Source organism: Solanum dulcamara, chromosome 2 (assembly GCF_947179165.1).
Source record: "Solanum dulcamara chromosome 2, daSolDulc1.2, whole genome shotgun sequence".
Taxonomy (NCBI): domain Eukaryota; kingdom Viridiplantae; phylum Streptophyta; class Magnoliopsida; order Solanales; family Solanaceae; genus Solanum; species Solanum dulcamara.
Window position 1 is genome coordinate 511,174 of NC_077238.1, and position 17,250 is coordinate 528,423.

At 34.6% G+C, this 17,250-nt stretch overlaps 3 protein-coding genes across 4 annotated transcripts; 2 read left to right on the forward strand and 1 right to left on the reverse strand.

Annotated features, from left to right (window-relative positions):
* Positions 1 to 481: 481 nt before the first annotated feature.
* LOC129873907 (nudix hydrolase 25) lies at positions 482 to 5,482 on the forward strand. Its single transcript, XM_055949096.1, has 6 exons — positions 482 to 649; positions 2,046 to 2,096; positions 2,448 to 2,540; positions 2,717 to 2,811; positions 4,855 to 4,966; positions 5,062 to 5,482. Exons 1-6 carry the CDS (start codon positions 584 to 586, stop codon positions 5,164 to 5,166), a joined length of 522 nt encoding a protein of 173 aa, XP_055805071.1. The 5' UTR covers positions 482 to 583; the 3' UTR covers positions 5,167 to 5,482.
* Positions 5,483 to 6,654: 1,172 nt separating this feature from the next.
* On the reverse strand, positions 6,655 to 8,318 carry LOC129879856 (60S ribosomal protein L31-like). Its single transcript, XM_055953583.1, has 2 exons — positions 8,146 to 8,318; positions 6,655 to 7,047 (listed from the first exon to the last, which is right to left on the reverse strand). Exons 1-2 carry the CDS (start codon positions 8,226 to 8,228, stop codon positions 6,768 to 6,770), a joined length of 363 nt encoding a protein of 120 aa, XP_055809558.1. The 5' UTR covers positions 8,229 to 8,318; the 3' UTR covers positions 6,655 to 6,767.
* Positions 8,319 to 10,385: 2,067 nt separating this feature from the next.
* Positions 10,386 to 16,270, forward strand: LOC129873914 (mitogen-activated protein kinase 9). Of its 2 annotated transcripts, none has more exons than XM_055949114.1 (12): positions 10,386 to 10,450; positions 11,172 to 11,231; positions 11,711 to 12,119; positions 12,215 to 12,342; positions 12,694 to 12,753; positions 13,085 to 13,234; positions 13,327 to 13,482; positions 13,579 to 13,716; positions 13,804 to 13,877; positions 15,037 to 15,138; positions 15,234 to 15,492; positions 15,867 to 16,270. In XM_055949114.1, the coding sequence occupies exons 2-12, from the start codon at positions 11,229 to 11,231 to the stop codon at positions 15,936 to 15,938; spliced, it is 1,551 nt and encodes a 516-aa protein (XP_055805089.1). In that variant the 5' UTR covers positions 10,386 to 10,450; positions 11,172 to 11,228; the 3' UTR covers positions 15,939 to 16,270. The 2 variants fall into 2 exon arrangements, with proteins under 2 accessions (XP_055805089.1, XP_055805083.1); XM_055949108.1 differs by having other exon boundaries at positions 10,428 to 10,545.
* Positions 16,271 to 17,250: the final 980 nt, after the last annotated feature.

A 17,250-nucleotide genomic window follows, 5' to 3' on the forward strand; every position in this document is an offset into this window, starting at 1 on the left:
GTTATTCACATCATAAATAATTATCAATAATTGTCGTCTAATATGGTCGACACTTTTGTACGGTAAAAAGCTTATATTTTTAATATATTCTCATTTAATTTGTTCTTAACGACCAGATCTTGATTTGCGGCAAATATTTAATTTAATTTTTGTATTAAAATGATTTCTTTTCCATTTCTATCTGAACACTATTACTACTATATTAATAATATAAAATATCAAAATTAATTTATGTTTTTTATCGGATATTCATTTAAATTCACCTTTGAAAATCTCAAATTGAATAGATCTCAATATAAAATCTTTTATTTATATATAATTAAATAAATTCTAGAGATAGATCGTCAAAGAATATGGTATAACTAATGAAACTCCGTCATCATCACCTCATTCCTTCCACTAAATGCATAAACTCTTTTTTAAAGTAGCAGTAGTACAAGTTTTGACTTTTATTCATATAAATATAATACATAGTTGCATTTTCTGATTTCTGATAGTGATCTTCTTCTTCTCTCTCTTTGTATCTCTCAAACTTGTCAGTTCTGACTTTCTTTGAAAACCCAGAAGAAACACATATTCATCAATGGAGAATCTTCCCTGTGGTTATCGTCCCAACGTAGGAATTTGTCTCATCAACCATGATCATTTGGTAACCTTCTCATTTATTCAACTAATTCTTTCATTTTACTACAAATAAAAGGCCTAAAGCTACTGCTTTTTTAACTTCTCTTTTTCTATAGGCTGTTTGTTGTTTACTCTGTTTTCTATGATGTGTTGGTTTCTCTGCTTGGATCTGACCAACAAACAATTATGGAGTTGGTAAAATTAAATTTAGAGAGTCATCACTGATGTTTGTACTAAAAATGCATCAAAAGGGGGTATTTATGTTTGTTAGTAAATAGATACAAATAATGAGTGTCCATTCATCTAACCTCTATCTATTTTTAGGGAAATCTATTTTCTTATTTCTGAAAAACAAAATAGAAATCTTTTAAAGGATGCTAAAAATGAGCCTTTTTTACTTTATGTTGATAATTATCATGTATCAAATAGGTGTTTTTAGTATATGAGTTGTAGCACAAGGTAGTTTTACCCTTCTAATTTGTCAAACAAGAGTAACTTTAGCCCTTAGGCTGACAGAGTGATGACCCTCGATTTAGAAAACAAAGGACTATTAAAATTAGACAAGCCTAAAAACATAAAGAAGGAAAGTAAAGGAACATGGCACCCAAGGTCGTGGCCTCGTGGTCAATGAACTGGGTTGATAACCATGAGGTTTCAAGTTTAAGTACCAACAGAGTAAAAGATATTAGGGGATTTCTTCTGTTCTATTCGAGCTTGGTGGACAGAGTTACAGCTACTTGGTACCATTGCTGGTGAGGTGTCATGTATCCTGTGTAATTATTCGTGGGCTCGGACACCACGGTTATAAAAAATAAAGGAACATTAGGGGCGAGCACCTGCACAGTATGTTAAGTTGAACTAGTTTTCGACTGAAGTGGATTGTGGTTTAAATCTTGTATGTAGTCTGGAATGAGAAAACATGGGGAATAGAACAGCTCAATCGAAGGAATCAATAAAGGGGAGAAGAAAAAAACGAGTCCTCTGATTGTCATTGTGTTACCGTTCCATAAACAAAGTTATTAATTCCAAATAGCAGTAAAAGCAATATATCTCAGCCTATAAAGTACTTAAGTTTTGAAGGGAATGACTTTGCAACAGTAGGATGTATGTTACATTTTCACCTCATACAGTTCCCAACTAATTATATTTTCAACATTTTCATGTATTGATTTTCTCTCCTTAGACAGTTCCGTGTTGGTTAATATTTCAAGTATCGGATGCATTTTGTCTTTCACTTGATCAGAAATTTCATATTATAACTTCCTCCTTTTCCGCCTTTGTTTACATCCAATAAACGTAATCATAAGTTAGATAATTACTTTCACTTGTATTTTGATCAACGAAAAATGTTGTAAATGGTGTCTTTACTAATTATAAATACGTAAAAACTGGGATCTTATCTGGTTTTGATGCAATGGCAGGTCTTTGTGGCTTCCAGATTGAATGTACCCGGAGCATGGCAAATGCCACAGGTAACATTGTTATAAATATCTTCTCCACTTTTAACATCTGATTGATTTATTCACTTTAGAAAGTGGCTCACTACCAGCTTTTGTAGGAATAGAGTTATATTCTAGCCTTGATTACTAATATAAGGATACAGTGTACTAAATTTGTGAAAGCAGGAGATTCAAGATTATCGTATTAACTATTATGGTTCATCCTTCGGTGAAAATCTATTGCCTGTATTTGTCAAAATTAAGTTGTGGCACCTAGTTGCTAAGTATTTTAGCAATCTAAGACACTGATTTGTACATTTGTCACTCAATATTTATATCTGTGCTGGTACTGTTTAGCTATCTTATGGTAATTAACTTGATTAGGGGGGCATTGAAGATGGAGAAGACCCTAGATCTGCTGCCATTAGGGAATTGCGAGAGGAAACTGGAATAACATCTGCTGAAATAATTGCAGAGGTCCGTTTAATGTAATAAGTTTTCATTATATAGACATATATGTCTAGATTTTGTCATGTTAAATACTAATTTCCCTCTAACCCAAAGTATTTATCCTGCAAGAAACATGAAACCTTTGGTGTCCAAAGCTCAAATGATCAGATCATATATTTATAATGATTGTTTAATATTTTCAGGTCCCACAATGGTTGACATATGACTTCCCACCAGCCGTAAAGGCCAAAGTAAACCGTCTTTGGGGAGGAGAATGGCATGGACAGGCACAGAAATGGTAGGTATCCTATGGTTTTCTTGATATAATTGTGCTTTGTTCTTTTAAGGCAAAATATATCTCCAAGAGGATAGGTATACTGATTCGGCATACTCTAAAGACGCCCCCGGTACAATATTGACGATCTCACAAAGATGAAATTTCAGTTAATTGTCAGAAATTGGAACACATTGATTCCACTCGTTCCCGTCCTTCGCTTCAGGGCCTGTCCCTCGGTGTGGTCAGTAATCCATACTGCCAGGCAGCGAAGCGTACACTTGTTCACTAATTATGACTGTTCACCAGGGCCTCTTTCCTCCTCCCTTTTCTGCTCACTCCTAGGGCTCAAGACCCCCACAAAGTACATTGTGTCCATAAAACACCTTTTTCCTGGAGGAACCTTGTATGTTTGCATCATCAAACTTAAAAGATGTCTTATTCATATTTCGCCTATGAAACAACGTTTCAAACTGCTGCCACCAGTCTCCTTCCATAGTTGAGCCTTATAAAGTAGATCACATAGGTGGATCAGAAAATATATGAGTTAAACTCTTTATTCGACACCAAATTAAGATGTCTATCTAATCCTACTTTTTTCACTCTCCTTATTTGCTTGTTTGCGTGCATTCGTGTAGATATTTGTACTTGTCCTCCTCCTCCACTGGTAAAAGATAGCGTTCTTTTGTTTTCTGTTAGCTGTGGGCATTAGAAGCAGATACTCTGAAGGTATTAGTGAAAATGTATATGTGATAAAGAAACCGATTATTCTCTGAAAGAACACCTCAGTTAGGTTTCATTCCTGAGTAAGATAGTGTAAATTAACAGTCTATTAGAGTTCTCTTGTTTTCTTGTTGTTTGCAGAAAAGGAACAATGTTAAGTAGTTCTTCCATCTATTATTAACTTTCTCATCGTTCCTCTTGGTCTCTACTGAATGTTTTCAGCTTCATACAACATGTTTCCGAATTCCATGTGATGTAAGAAGTCAGTGGATTTCTTCTGGTATTGGGTTTAATGTCCTAAGGAGTTCAAATAAATGGAAATACTTTATCATTTGATGTGAAAGAAAAACTGTGCATTTTGAGCACAGTATTGATAATTTTCTGCTGTATATCCTCTCTTTGAATATGAAATGATGCCAACATATCTCATGTCGGGAGAAGTGGTCTTTTTGGAATTCGCCTACATCCAATGCATCATTCTGTCTTGATCTTGCACCGAGAAGATATTAGGAGGATTTATCTTTTAGATTGAGTTACATCTTAGTGTATCCTCTATTGAATTATGTCAACCCAAGTGTTGAAGAATCATGGAGAGTTAGAGCAGTATATAGATCTTGTACACACTCGGGGACTTGGAGCTTATGTGAGCAGTGACTTTGAGTCTAATACTTCTTGACTCCTGAATTTCCAGGGCTTAACTATGTTGCATCTACCTGGAAGCGAGTACTTGTATTTGATAAGAGTGTGTAGATATCCAATAGGGGTACATGTAATTTTCTGCTGTTTTAATATTTTGAAGAACCGAGGGTCTTTCGGAAACAGCCTTTCTACCTCCATGAGCTAGTGATAAGGTCTGCGTACATCCTGCCCTCCCCAGACTCCACTTGTGGGATTTCACTGGGTATGTTGTTGTTGTTAATATTTTGAAGAATTGCACGAAGTACCCATGCCCTTGTTGAACTCATTCGACCCAAGTATGTCAAGGCAAGTGACAGATCTATGCATCATAGGTAGCTAATGGCATAATTACTCGTAGGTATTGGTTCTGGTAACAGAAGCCTGCAATTGGATCTAGATTTCCCGCTTCTGCTTTTGTAATATGAAGATTCTGCATCAATTTCTTTCACACCAAAGCAAGTACTTGTACTAAAAGATCAGCGCCGGATGCTGCTTTTTCTACTTGGTTATGTTTTGGATTCACCCATCAGTTGATGAAAGAAGTATAACAGCATATACACAATTGCACTTAATAAGCTTTGTCTGTTCTCGTGAATGAATAGTAGTTTTTCCGGAAACATTGAAGTTAACTATAACATATAAAAAAGGATTTTATGTGGCTGGCAGGTTTCTTATGCTATCTACCAATGCTGAAAGTGAAATCAATTTAGCAACTGGTGAAGCAGAAGCAGAATTCTCAGAGTGGAAGTGGGCAAAACCAGAAGAAGTAATTGAGCAGGTATTTTCCGAAGTGGATAGCCAGTTTTAAACTTCAAACATATTTATATATGTCAAAAAACTAACTTGGAACCTTGTGGTCCTAAATAATGACAGGCTGTAGACTACAAGAGGCCAACATATGAGGAAGTTGTTAGGACTTTCCAGTCTTACCTCAATGACGGTAGCAAAGCTGCTAAATGCCAATCAACGAAATGGTGAATCCTGTGCATGTTGTTTGCATATAGTCTTCATTCCTTACACAGGTTACTTGTAACTGGGATTCAGAACTTCTTTAGGTTCCTTGTACATGAACTTGTCTGCTAAGATCTGCAAATATAGGTTGGTGATCTGATTGTAATAAGATACTTCCTTCCAAATTTTAATTGATTGTCTGAAAAAGTAGATGCCATCGAGTAGCTGCACTATACTTCCTACAGTGAAAGACCAATTTCTAGCAGTCAAGCTAAGTTCCTTTGTGCGATGATCAAGTTGAGCAAAGAAGTTATTTTTGTGGTTGATGACCAATTTATTTGAACTCGAGTTGTATGGTTGGATGTCTGGACTTTACTCACCATAACCATTCAAATCTTTCTTGTCTCTTGGCTTTCAAATCTTTTCTGTCAATTTTGCCAACGTATTCTAACCGTTACTGGAAATTGTAGTAATATATGCCTCATCTATTTGTTCTCTCCTTTTAGAATCCCATTTCAACATATAATTACAAAAAGAGAACCTACATTTATCCATCGTCGTCAATATTTTTGTCTATCACTGCACCAAAAAGTTCATCAACTCTCGAAGTAGGTTTGAAAAAATCAAACTCAACTCGCCCAACCCCACCCATTTAAGTTTAGGTTGATTATTGACCCGCCCATTTATTAGATCAACCCATTAAAAATTAAGTTAATATATAACCCAAATTGACTCATAAAAAATCTTGTTAAACTTTTTTTAAAAACTTTTTTTTTTCAATTTGATATGTTATATATAACCATAATAAAAATAAATAAATTTATAAGGTACTAAAATAGTTTAAAAGAATAAATAAAAGGGAAACTTACATAAATATACAATATTAAAAAAATATTTACCATCTATAGCAATAAAAAAAAATTTCACTGAACACTTATAATACATTTATAATACATATTGCAGAGAACTATTTATAAAACATATATAATACAAGTTTTATAGATAGATAATACATTTATCACATACTTTAATAGATTTATAATACATTATGTCAATTTCTTACTACACAAACATAATATATATTTTAAAACACTTATAATACATTTATATTGTATGCATAATTCACTTTTAATACAAGTGTAGATTTATCATAATATTGCTATGTATTGCTATAAATGGTAATAAATAAAAAATATCGCTAAAATCAGTAATTAATTTTTAAAAAACACTCAATTAAGTAATTTTTCCTAAATAAAACAATCAAGCTTAAGAAAAATTGGATAGAATTGAATCTAGACCCGTTATATAACCCATTTTGACCCAAACAAATTTAAATTGGGTTGGATCTTAATTCAATTGTTGCCTTAACCCAGCCCAAACTTGACCCAACCCGCCCAATTGCCACCACTGATATGAAGCACAACCAAACTCAGTGCAAAATCTAGAAATCCCCAAAATACTTGCATGGTCGTATACGGCAGAAAATTGGATCTCGTAGGCCCAAGGCGCACGATATAAGAATCTGAATTGCATAGTAGACCATATAATCCAAGAACAAATTAAGTTTTCAAACAAAATTGATAATTTTCAAATGAATCATTTGTCTATCGCGCTCCACTACTGATAGCTTAATCTTCATCCTCAATGATCTTGGTGCCAAGCCCCTTCAATCCCTCGGGTGGGATCTCTGTTACAGTAACCAAAGAATAGAGCTCCTCCTTAGCATCTTCGTCATCATTCCTCTTGCGAGCAATACGAACTCTGACCCTCCTGGGGACACTTCGGATTCCTCTGCTCCAAATGTGCTTGTTCAACTTCACGTCCACTCTGACGTCCTTTGTGCCCATTGCTTTCACTGCAAACTTCCGGATCTCCTTGATGGCTGTGGGGGCCTTCTTCTTGAATGTGCTGTTACCAAATCATTGCATTCTAATGTTAGACCACTACTCAGCATGGAGCAGCATATACTAAAACTGAATGTCTCTGTTAACAGTTCCACCAAGCCAAAAGGAAATATCAACAGACTAATCTCCTCCCACCAAAAAAATAAAGCTATAATCTTGGCCTAGGATACCGAAATGTATAGTTTCATAGAAGAGCATCGAGGGATTCAACAGATACACAGCACACATCATATTAATAATGAGAATACCAAAAACACTATGAAAATAATGGTAGTTTGATCAATTAGCAACAGAAAATCTGTTGCAACAAATGAAATTATTATAACCATAGCAACAATATGAAATATCAGGACAGTTTCTATTCCACAAACGGCAGTAGGCCAAACTATTAAAGTGATAAATTAAGCTTGACCTAAGTGATTTAGTTGTACAATAGTTATGAAGCAAGTCAACATTCTTTTCCTAACAGCATACTTGAATTTTTTTTAAAAACAATTCTTTTCCTAACAATACCTTGAATTAAATGGGTATTTATTTACTTGCTATTCCATTTTCATTTTTACAGTAAGCTTACAATTTGGCCCACTGTTCCCAGATTTTTAGCAAACTCTCACACGCTAACCTGGTTATCTATATAGTTGTCGAGCGCAGAATCTAAATTACTTGAAAAAAGTTAGTGGGGGACTTTCATGGCCGTTAAGGCCTGGTGTTCAATGGAAATCATATAGAGCATTAAATTGGTAGGCTATAAACAGTTTTCATAAACTTTTTTTGCACATTATTTTGGTCTTTTTTCACGTCACTTAGCTTCAAAGCTTTTAGTTGTCGAATGAGCTAAGTGAAACAGTTACTCGGTTACTAGAACTCAAAAGCCTCAGTACTATCTAGAATTTACATAATACACATAAAAGATAAGCAAGCAGCATTGAATTGAGAAAAGTAATCAGCTCTATTGAATAAATACTCCAACTCGACACCTTTTCCAAATAAAAGATATGTTTTTGGTACAATAACCAAACACTGATTCAGATTATGAAAGTGATTATCAAAATTTGTAAGAAAATCGGATTACACAGAATTCCAAAACAAAAAGAGTGGTTACCAGCCATGCAAGCGCTTGTGTAGGTTGATGGTGTACTCCCTGGTAACCACTTCCTCTTTTCTTCCTTTGGTTTTGTCCGACATTTTCAACTCCTTTGAGTGTAAACTTACACTTTCCTGCAAACAATCAACAAAAATTCCTGTTTCAATTTGCTTAAACCCTAAACAACAATTTGAATAAAGGAGGAAAAGGAACTTACTAGGGTTTCAAAGGAGAAGGCAAGAAGGGAGCGGGCCGTAATGCTGCGCAAGTGCCATTTTGTAGGCTGTACTCTCTAGATGGGCCTGCCTACTCATATTATTTGGGCTTCCTCGGCCCATACATAGCAAATTCCCAGAGTGGTCCATATGGGTAATTACTAAAAAAAACATAATAATTTAAAAAAGCAAAAAATATTTTGGAAATAAATAAATGGCGTATTCAAGCAAGTGATCTCAAATAAATAAAATATCAAGGAGAGACTATAAAATTATAATGTTCTTTGGTAAGTGGAAGAGACAAACTATTCAATTTGAACTCCAAATTTCCCATAAATTTGGCTCAAGTATATATAACAATTTGACTTTGCAATTTCTTAATACAATTTATTTGATTTTAGCAAGAGACAAACTACATACTTCATCCACCTTGTTTTCAAAACATTATTTAATTGTCATGACAAGCAAAAGGAGTATAAAATAACCATTTTACTTTATTCAATACATCTAATTTATCTATGGTTCAAAGTCGACCTTTATCATATTAATTAATTAATTAAATTAAGAGTCTCCTAATAATTATGTCTACATCAACTGGACAACTAAACTAATAACATCAAAGGTAGCTGTCAAAAGAATCCCAAATAATCTAAATATTGGAGGTTTAATTTGCCCACATCTCATTAGCCAGAAAAAAACAAAACAAAAAAAAGTGTATATTAACGAAGTCAATATCACTGTCAAAAATATCTTGACGTTTAGCTAAAGCTAAAAAAAATGCAAGTATTAACTGTATGTATGCCATTTTTCAACCCCTAAAAATTATATATAACCGACCGACATTGTTAGTCAAATGCTAGCAAGAAAAAGAAATATAAAAAAAAATGGAATAATATTCTTTCTCTACATATATGGAGGTTGGCTAGACTTTATTGAATTATTTTTGTAATTATCATTAGAACTGGGATATAAATTATTATTTTTGCAACTCGTTATAAATATTATTTTATCTATATAACATTTTTTTCACAAAAAAATAACACGTGAAAAATATAATAAAGTACATGAAATTAATATTTTTGTAAGACAATCTTTTTCTATGCAAGTTACAAGTGAGAGTTAAAGACTATTTCCTTAGAGTTTGAGGTCAACCCTTTGTATCATTGAATCTAAATCAAAAGGGATAACACGTTATTTGTGGTTGGTTTAATAAATAACCTCTGGTTGTTAGATTAGTGTAACTCATCTGCGTTATCAGAAATGTTTTAAAGATCAAATCAAACAAGTTAACCCATTGATCTGCTAATTACACATGTACTTTGTTAGAATATTTTATAAATTATTGAATAATAATTTGTAAGGTTGGAATGACGTGTTTCCACAAAAGTTAGCAATTTGGACGTCTTTTTCATCATTATGGAAACTACAGAAAGAATATTATATAATTGGCTTATAAAATTTGAATTGTGAAATTCAACGTGATGAAAGTTATATAATTAAATAAGCAATTTGTCAACTAAAAATGTTGTCCTTGTCCGTACCAAAAATAAATGTGCATAGGGTTTAGTATATAAATTAAATGCACATCTTATGTCGAAGATGCTTATTCATTTATTTATATATTTGGAAAAAAAAAAAGAGTATCACAGTATATTATACATAAATCTAGTTATACTCTATCCAATAAACCCAGTTTTGACTAGTATAAAGAGTCTCAAATTCAATTTCAATCAAAAGCATTTATAAAATTAAGCTTTAAGTTGATGGATGTGTGATTGACTGTTTTTCTTTTATCTGAACATTCATGTTATCAGTCTCATCCATCCCAAAATAAGTATTGCTTTAGGAATTTATGAATAAAAATACTACTATTATTGTTAACTATTGCCTTATATTAAAGAACTTTTTCTTTTTCTAATAGTGCTTAATTCTCAAAAAGCATCTTATAAATATAAGCAACTTAATATAGTATATTAAAGTATCTTTTAAATTGGACATACATTTGTAAAAACTAGATAAAAATATATATTTAGTAAGTAAATAGTTCAAGATAAATTATAAATGAAGATGGATGGAGCAGAAATAATGGAATGGATCCTGAAGAACAGGTAAATGTTGGCTATCATAATTTTGGGTACCTGACTAAAGCTCTCTCTCTGCTTTCACTGAACAAATTCCTCACTAGTAACCTCAGTTTAAAAAGGTCTGTTCTTTCCAATGAACTTACTTGCTTACACATTCTACTTTCATAGTTTCTGCCTACAATATTAGTTTACTTGATTATACTTTGTATCCGAATTAGCTTTCGCGCACCCATCATCTGCTCTGGTAGTACCCCAATTCTACTACTTTATTATTATTTGGTGATGCCTTGTGTTTGCCCTTTAATTTATCTTCAAAAAAATACTGTAAAGCTGTTTGTGAAACATTGTGATATGGACAACAAGCTCACATATTCTAATGTTCCCTCTTTTTTTATTATAGTAGTAGTATTTTAATACTATTTACTGATATAAATATATAACAGCTTTCAACTGGGGTTACTTTCTTTAGACGTGCTTCACCTTTCATGAAGGTATAACTATAAAAGTCTACCAGAAAGTGTGGAGAGGAGTCATATAATTATTATCTATCAGCTGTTTTCTCTAACCATTTCAGAGGAATAATCTTTTGTTTTTATTTTTCTCAAACCTTCATGCAAGTTGAAACATGATCTAAATGGGCCAGGGGAGGGTGTTCAAAGTTGGATCTTGGCATTTGCTTGTTAAAAAAGTTGAGTTTTTTCTTCAGTAACTAGTGTTTTATTTCTAACTTTTTCACACATTGTAGGTCTTGGATGTGATTTAAACAGCTGCATCTTATATACAAGTCTAAATACTAAAAAAGATGGTAACTTTACTTTTTTCTTTTCATTTTTTGTTTTGAGAGATATTTGAAAATTGTGATTGGAAGCTTGTTTTTCAATCTGAAACAATTCAGTCATTCTCATCATCATGTTTATTCGCGTGTAATGCCGTTTCTCTTATTGTTGTTCATCTGCACTATAGTTGTGTCAGTTTCAGCTGTTGATTTGTGACTGCTCCTTGTTGTCTATCTCTGTCAAAGTATGAATGTTATCACTAGTCATCCATTCCCCATGACTACCTTATAACTCTCCATATTCCTTAAGCATTTCCCCTTTGTGAAGCAAACGGCCTGATTTACTTTCCCTCCACTTGAGTCAGTATTACCTAGAGTGGTGTCCATCAAGTTTGCATCTGATTCTGTATCATAAATGATCGCCAAATCCCCATCATATCATTGATCTCTATCTTTTTCTGACACTTAAGAGGAGTCTTCCATTCTAATAGTGTCTTTTAATATCTCAGACAATGCCCTTTAAGGAATTCTTCACTGAATATGGTGAAGCACATCAATATGAAATCCAAGAAGTTGTTGGCAAGGGGAGCTATGGTGTTGTTGCATCAGCAGTTGATACTCATACAGGAAAGAAGGTAGCGATAAAGAAGATCAATAATGTTTTTGAGCATGTCTCTGAAGCCACCCGTATCCTTAGAGAAATAAAGCTCCTCCGGTTGCTTCGACATCCAGATATTGTGGAAATAAAGCATATTCTGCTACCTCCATGTCCGAGAGAATTCAAGGATATATATGTTGTTTTCGAGTTGATGGAGTGTGACCTTCAGCATGTAATTAAGGCCAATGACACTCTCACGCCTGAACATTATCAATTCTTTTTGTATCAGCTTCTTCGAGGTTTAAAATATATGCACACAGGTGGCTGTTCCTAATTTTTTTTCTTTCTGGTTTTTTAGTTAGATTTTTTCTTTTACATATTTTATGACTTATTCCCTCATTTATTGATTCAACAGCAAACGTGTTCCATCGAGATTTGAAGCCAAAGAACATTTTAGCAAATGCAGATTGCAAGCTGAAAATTTGTGATTTGGGGCTTGCCCGGGCAGCATTTGGCGATACCCCGTCTGCTATTTTCTGGACTGTATGAAGAATCTCTCTACTTACAATTTTCTCGATATATCTTAACCACAATATCAAGCCAGAAGGTCTCATTGCTGTCATTAAAATGTCAAGATATTACACCTGTGATGACAAGACCTTGATTCTTTTTTGCTTTCAAGCTATGTTGCTCAGACTCTTCAAAAATGTTGACAGGTGCATGTCGGATCCTCCAAAAGTAGTGCACTTTTGGAGAATCCGAGCAACATAGCTTTCAATAACCTCATACTTCTCTTTGTTTCATAGTCTATCCCTTCCTTTTCTAGAGAAATATATCTAAACACTATTTTTGATTTATTTCAAGTAAGATTCTTAACTTCTTTGCTCTGTATAGGACTATGTGGCAACTCGTTGGTACCGTGCTCCTGAACTTTGTGGTTCTTTTTACTCCAAAGTAAGTATTTCATTTATAGGTAACTCAAATGCTTATATACTTTTGCTTCTTATCCGGTAAAACTTCATTTTTTATTTTTTTGCATTTTAGTACGTAGTAGATACCAGTCTTCAAGTGGTGAAACTCTGTACTTAGCTGCGGAATTTGTCCACTTCCATGATTTCTACAATCTTTTCACTATTAGATAATCTCATGCCTTAAGTTACAGTGCTGCAATAATAAATTTTACTTGTCTGGGAAAGAGCTCAGTTTGAAGTCACTTATATTTACTTTATTGTGCTGTGATCTTTCAAAATTTTGTATCAATTCTAAAACAAACTACTTATTGCAGTACACCCCAGCAGTTGATATATGGAGTATAGGATGTATATTTGCAGAAATGCTTACAAAGAACCCATTATTTCCTGGGACGAATGTCGTCCACCAATTGGATCTTATTACTGATTTGCTTGGTTCTCCATCCACTGAAGTTATTTCAAGGGTTTGTCCTTCCCTTTTCTCAGTCAAAGTCAACTAGCTAGTGAATTATAACGAATACCAAAGTAATCTGATCCATTTCCCTCATATGTGCAGGTTAAAAATGACAAAGGAAGGAGATATTTAAGCAGCATGAAGAACAAAGCCCCTATTCCTCTCTCTCAAAAATTCCCAAATATTGACCCATTAGCTCTAAGATTACTTGAGAGTTTGATTGCTTTTGACCCCAAAGATCGCCCTTCTGCAGAAGAGGTAGGACTTAGAAAACATAGTAGATTGTTGTACACTCATGCAAGTTCTATTCCTCTCATGTTGTCCTAATACTGGCTGGTTGCTAATCCTCTCAAGGCACTAGCACATTCGTACTTCCGTGGTTTAGCAAACAAGGAGCATGAACCATCTGCTAGGCCTATTTCAAAAATTGAATTTGACTTTGAAAGAAGAAAACTGGCAAAAGAGGATATTAGAGAGCTCATCTACAGGGAGGTATGAGTTGTCAACCATTCTTATTTTTCCTGGACCTTCTTTTGTGCTGCCTCCGCTTTACTACAACATTTAATATTCCCTGGATAGATTTTGGAGTACCACCCTCAGATGCTGCAAGAGTATCTTCATGGCACTGAGCATACTAGCTTTTTGTACCCAAGGTACTGCCAATTGTTCTCCTTATTCATCCACAGTTGTTGGTGGCTATGACCAAGAACTAGTTCTTTCTAACGATATAACTCGATTGTATGATCTTGTGAAATTTGTTCATGTCTGCTTTCCGTTCACCTGCTAACAACGTGCATTAAAAATAAACGTTTTGATCCATGTAGTGCGATTGAAATTAATATCTAATTGGATCTCATAAAGGAGCAATAGGAGATGTATTGGCGGTAGAATACACAACTAGTTCAATGATATTTGATGTTCCCTCTGGTATCTACACTTACTTTTATCTTGGATTAAGATGATATACTTAACCTTTGATGCATAAAACATGCAGTTATATCTACTGATAACTTCATGAGGGTCACAACTCACGGGTATACTGAATATGATTGTGTTGACCTTTCATTTTGTGAACTAACTGTGTTATAATACAGCTATTCATGGCGTATGACTGTTAAATTAACCATTAGTATGTTATGCATACATCAGTAGATAATTAGATCTTTATTATGGTTCTAGGGATGTTCAATTAGTGATGGGGCAGGCTTGCTTGAGAAATCCCGTCTGCTTTTTTGACATAGGATGATATTGGCGCGAATTCCGAACTACCATATTTAAGTTATAAGTCATTCCATATGAGGAATTTAGATAGATATATTAGTGAACATTGCACATTATTTCTGAGGGACATGTTTACTAGTTTTTACCATTCAACTAAACAACATTTCTGTTGCACAGAAATAAGCATGGGACTGTCATATAGCTAGTGTAGCTTGCAGAAATTGTGTTGAGAAGTGATCCTTTTTCCTATAAACCAGTGGATTGCTTGTGTTGCAACTACAGCCCGGGCTCATACTTGAAGCAGTGTTCTTCCAGTTTTGAGCACTGCACTCAGTTTCAGTCCGTATGATATCCGCCATCTGGTCATGTTTAAGTAGAAATTGTTGTAATGGGTCAAAATGAGCTTTGAGAATATTTCCAAAGTCTATCACTCGAATTGACACATATAATAGATAAGTGTCTTCCATCAGGAGTTTGAGAATATTTCTCTCATAATTCTCTTGATCATTCTGAAGTTTTCCCAATTTCTATTGTGTGCATTAAGCTATAGTTTTAAATGCTATACTAACATGAATTTTGATATGCATTTAGTGGTGCTGATTGCTTTAAGGAACAATTTGACCTACTTGAGGGGGACTATGGCAGAGGTGGAAGAAATGCTCTCCATCCAAGGCGATATGCCTCTTTGCCCAGGTTAGTCGACCCTGATATTTGTTATTACTTACGTTTAAGAGTAGTATCTGATAAAGTTTGCTTACTCTCAATACCCTTATTATTTTTTTCTACAGAGAGCGGGTCTGTGTTCCAATAGATGAGGAAACTGATCAGCATGGTGATTTGGAAAGGCATTTTGAAGCAGCTGTTGCTCATAAATGCCTTCCAAGCCCGAGAGGATCACACGAGGTCAACAAAGCTGATTCTAGTAATGAAAATGAAGGTCATAGCCAGAGTGAGCTTAGTCCAACAAGCAACACCGCGCGCTGTTTAATAAGAAGTGCTAGCATTAGCTTTTCCAAGTGTGTTGGGGCAGTGTGGGAGGACTGTGAGGTAAGTTCTCATATGTAGCATTTTAATCTTCCGGAAACAACACTCACAAAATAAAGCAGCACTTCTCTAGAATGGGATAAAGAACCTCAGTTTATCACACGGAACTTATTTTATTGTAGATATGAATCATCATTCTCAAACACTGCATGATAAAAACACTCTTAAGTCTTAGTTCTGCCCTTGTCGTTCCTGTTTTCTCCTTCACATGTCAGGATAAATGCAGAGAAACGAAAACTAGTTAATCTACAAATGCATGCTTTGCATTGATGTATGTCATTAAGTTGTAGCTCAATAACTTAATGGTGATAACAAGGATCATGTAATGGTGCTCCAGATAATTTGCTTTTTACTGTATGACCTTCATTTCTCCTCAGGATACAACTTTCAAACGATATGATAATGGGATTAGTAGATCGTCCAAGGAGCCAGCAACATTGTATGCTTGACTTCTTCTGGTGCGGATGAGCTAGTGGTGGATTTGTGGCTAGTAACACTTGCTAGAATGTAACTGTAGGTGTTCTATTATTGGATGTGTGTAAAACAATTGATAGTTTGGCTACCAAGAGGTCCAAGACCAGCCCATTTCGGATGTATGACGTGCTAGATTAGTTTTATATGCTTTGACAGCTTCATCGACTACAAATGAATGCAAATAGTTTTAACTACCTGAGCAACTATTTTCATGTATAGTGTCCACTCTATTTTGTTCTCCTAAAAATTCTTTGTCAATTGTCATCTCTTTTTAGAGGTGAAGTTGTATAAGTCTGTCAGAAGAATTTGGCATCTATTCTCTAGTTCAAAGTTTTACTTGTTGAAGAGTTTACATGAGTATTTGGACTGGAGGAGAAAGTGTTCTTTTTCTTACTTGAAATTGACGAAAATTCTGCTCCTTCAATACCAACATAGAAATTGCTATTGCAAATGAAGGAACCTTAAATCATTTGAGGATTCTAACAATTTAAAACTTGGTATGCGAATTTGGAATACACTAGTTCGATTAATCAGATTCACGTTTACATTGCGCACTATTTTCCTATCAAGGGGTTTGCCCATTCTCAAGGCTCAAACTCGAGAGCTATTGTGAATTGTGAATTGTGAATTCATCCATCCCACTAAGTCCCTTGACAGTGAAGACTCGTTAGTCGTTACTATTTGTTTGGCTCGCTATGTAAAAGTTTAAAATTAACATTCAATATTTTATCAAAATATGAATTGTTTAATTTAGAGAAAGAAAAAGGAATCTCTTTATGGTGTTCATTGACCTTGAAAAGGCTTATGACAAAGTTCCGAGGGATGTTCTCTGGAGGTGTTTGGAGGCTAAAGGTGTCCCGGTGGTGTATATTAGGGTGATAAAGGACATGTATGCTAGAGCCAAGACTCGGGTTAGGACGGTGGAGGTAACTCAGAGCATTTTCCTATTGAGGTGAGACTACATCAGGGATCTATGCTGAGCCCTTTCCTTTTTGCCTTAGTGATGGATGAGCTATCACGATCTATTCAGGAGGAGGTTCCATGGTGTATGCTATTTGCGAACGACATAGTTTTGATTGATGAGACTCGGAACAGAGTTAATGATAGGTTGGAGGTTTGGAGACAAACGCTGGAGTCCAAAGGGTTTAGATTGAGCAGGACCAAAACAGAATAGTTGGAGTGCAAATTTAGTGTTGCGATGGAAGAATAGGGCAGGGAAAGACAGAAAGCTTTAAATATCTTGGATCCATCATCTAGAGTAGTGGGGACATCGATCATGATGTCACG

Coding starts and splice junctions, on each gene's coding strand:
- LOC129873907 (XM_055949096.1), top strand. CDS start 584: ATGGAGAATCTTCCCTGTGGTTATCGTCCCAACGTAGGAATTTGTCTC. Junction 650..2,045: donor TCATCAACCATGATCATTTG/GTAACCTTCTCA, acceptor ATGCAATGGCAG/GTCTTTGTGGCTTCCAGATT. Junction 2,812..4,854: donor CATGGACAGGCACAGAAATG/GTAGGTATCCTA, acceptor TGTGGCTGGCAG/GTTTCTTATGCTATCTACCA.
- LOC129879856 (XM_055953583.1), bottom strand. CDS start 8,228: ATGTCGGACAAAACCAAAGGAAGAAAAGAGGAAGTGGTTACCAGGGAG. Junction 7,048..8,145: donor CACAAGCGCTTGCATGGCTG/GTAACCACTCTT, acceptor ATTTGGTAACAG/CACATTCAAGAAGAAGGCCC.
- LOC129873914 (XM_055949114.1), top strand. Junction 12,120..12,214: donor TTTAAAATATATGCACACAG/GTGGCTGTTCCT, acceptor TTGATTCAACAG/CAAACGTGTTCCATCGAGAT. Junction 13,878..15,036: donor ACTAGCTTTTTGTACCCAAG/GTACTGCCAATT, acceptor ATATGCATTTAG/TGGTGCTGATTGCTTTAAGG.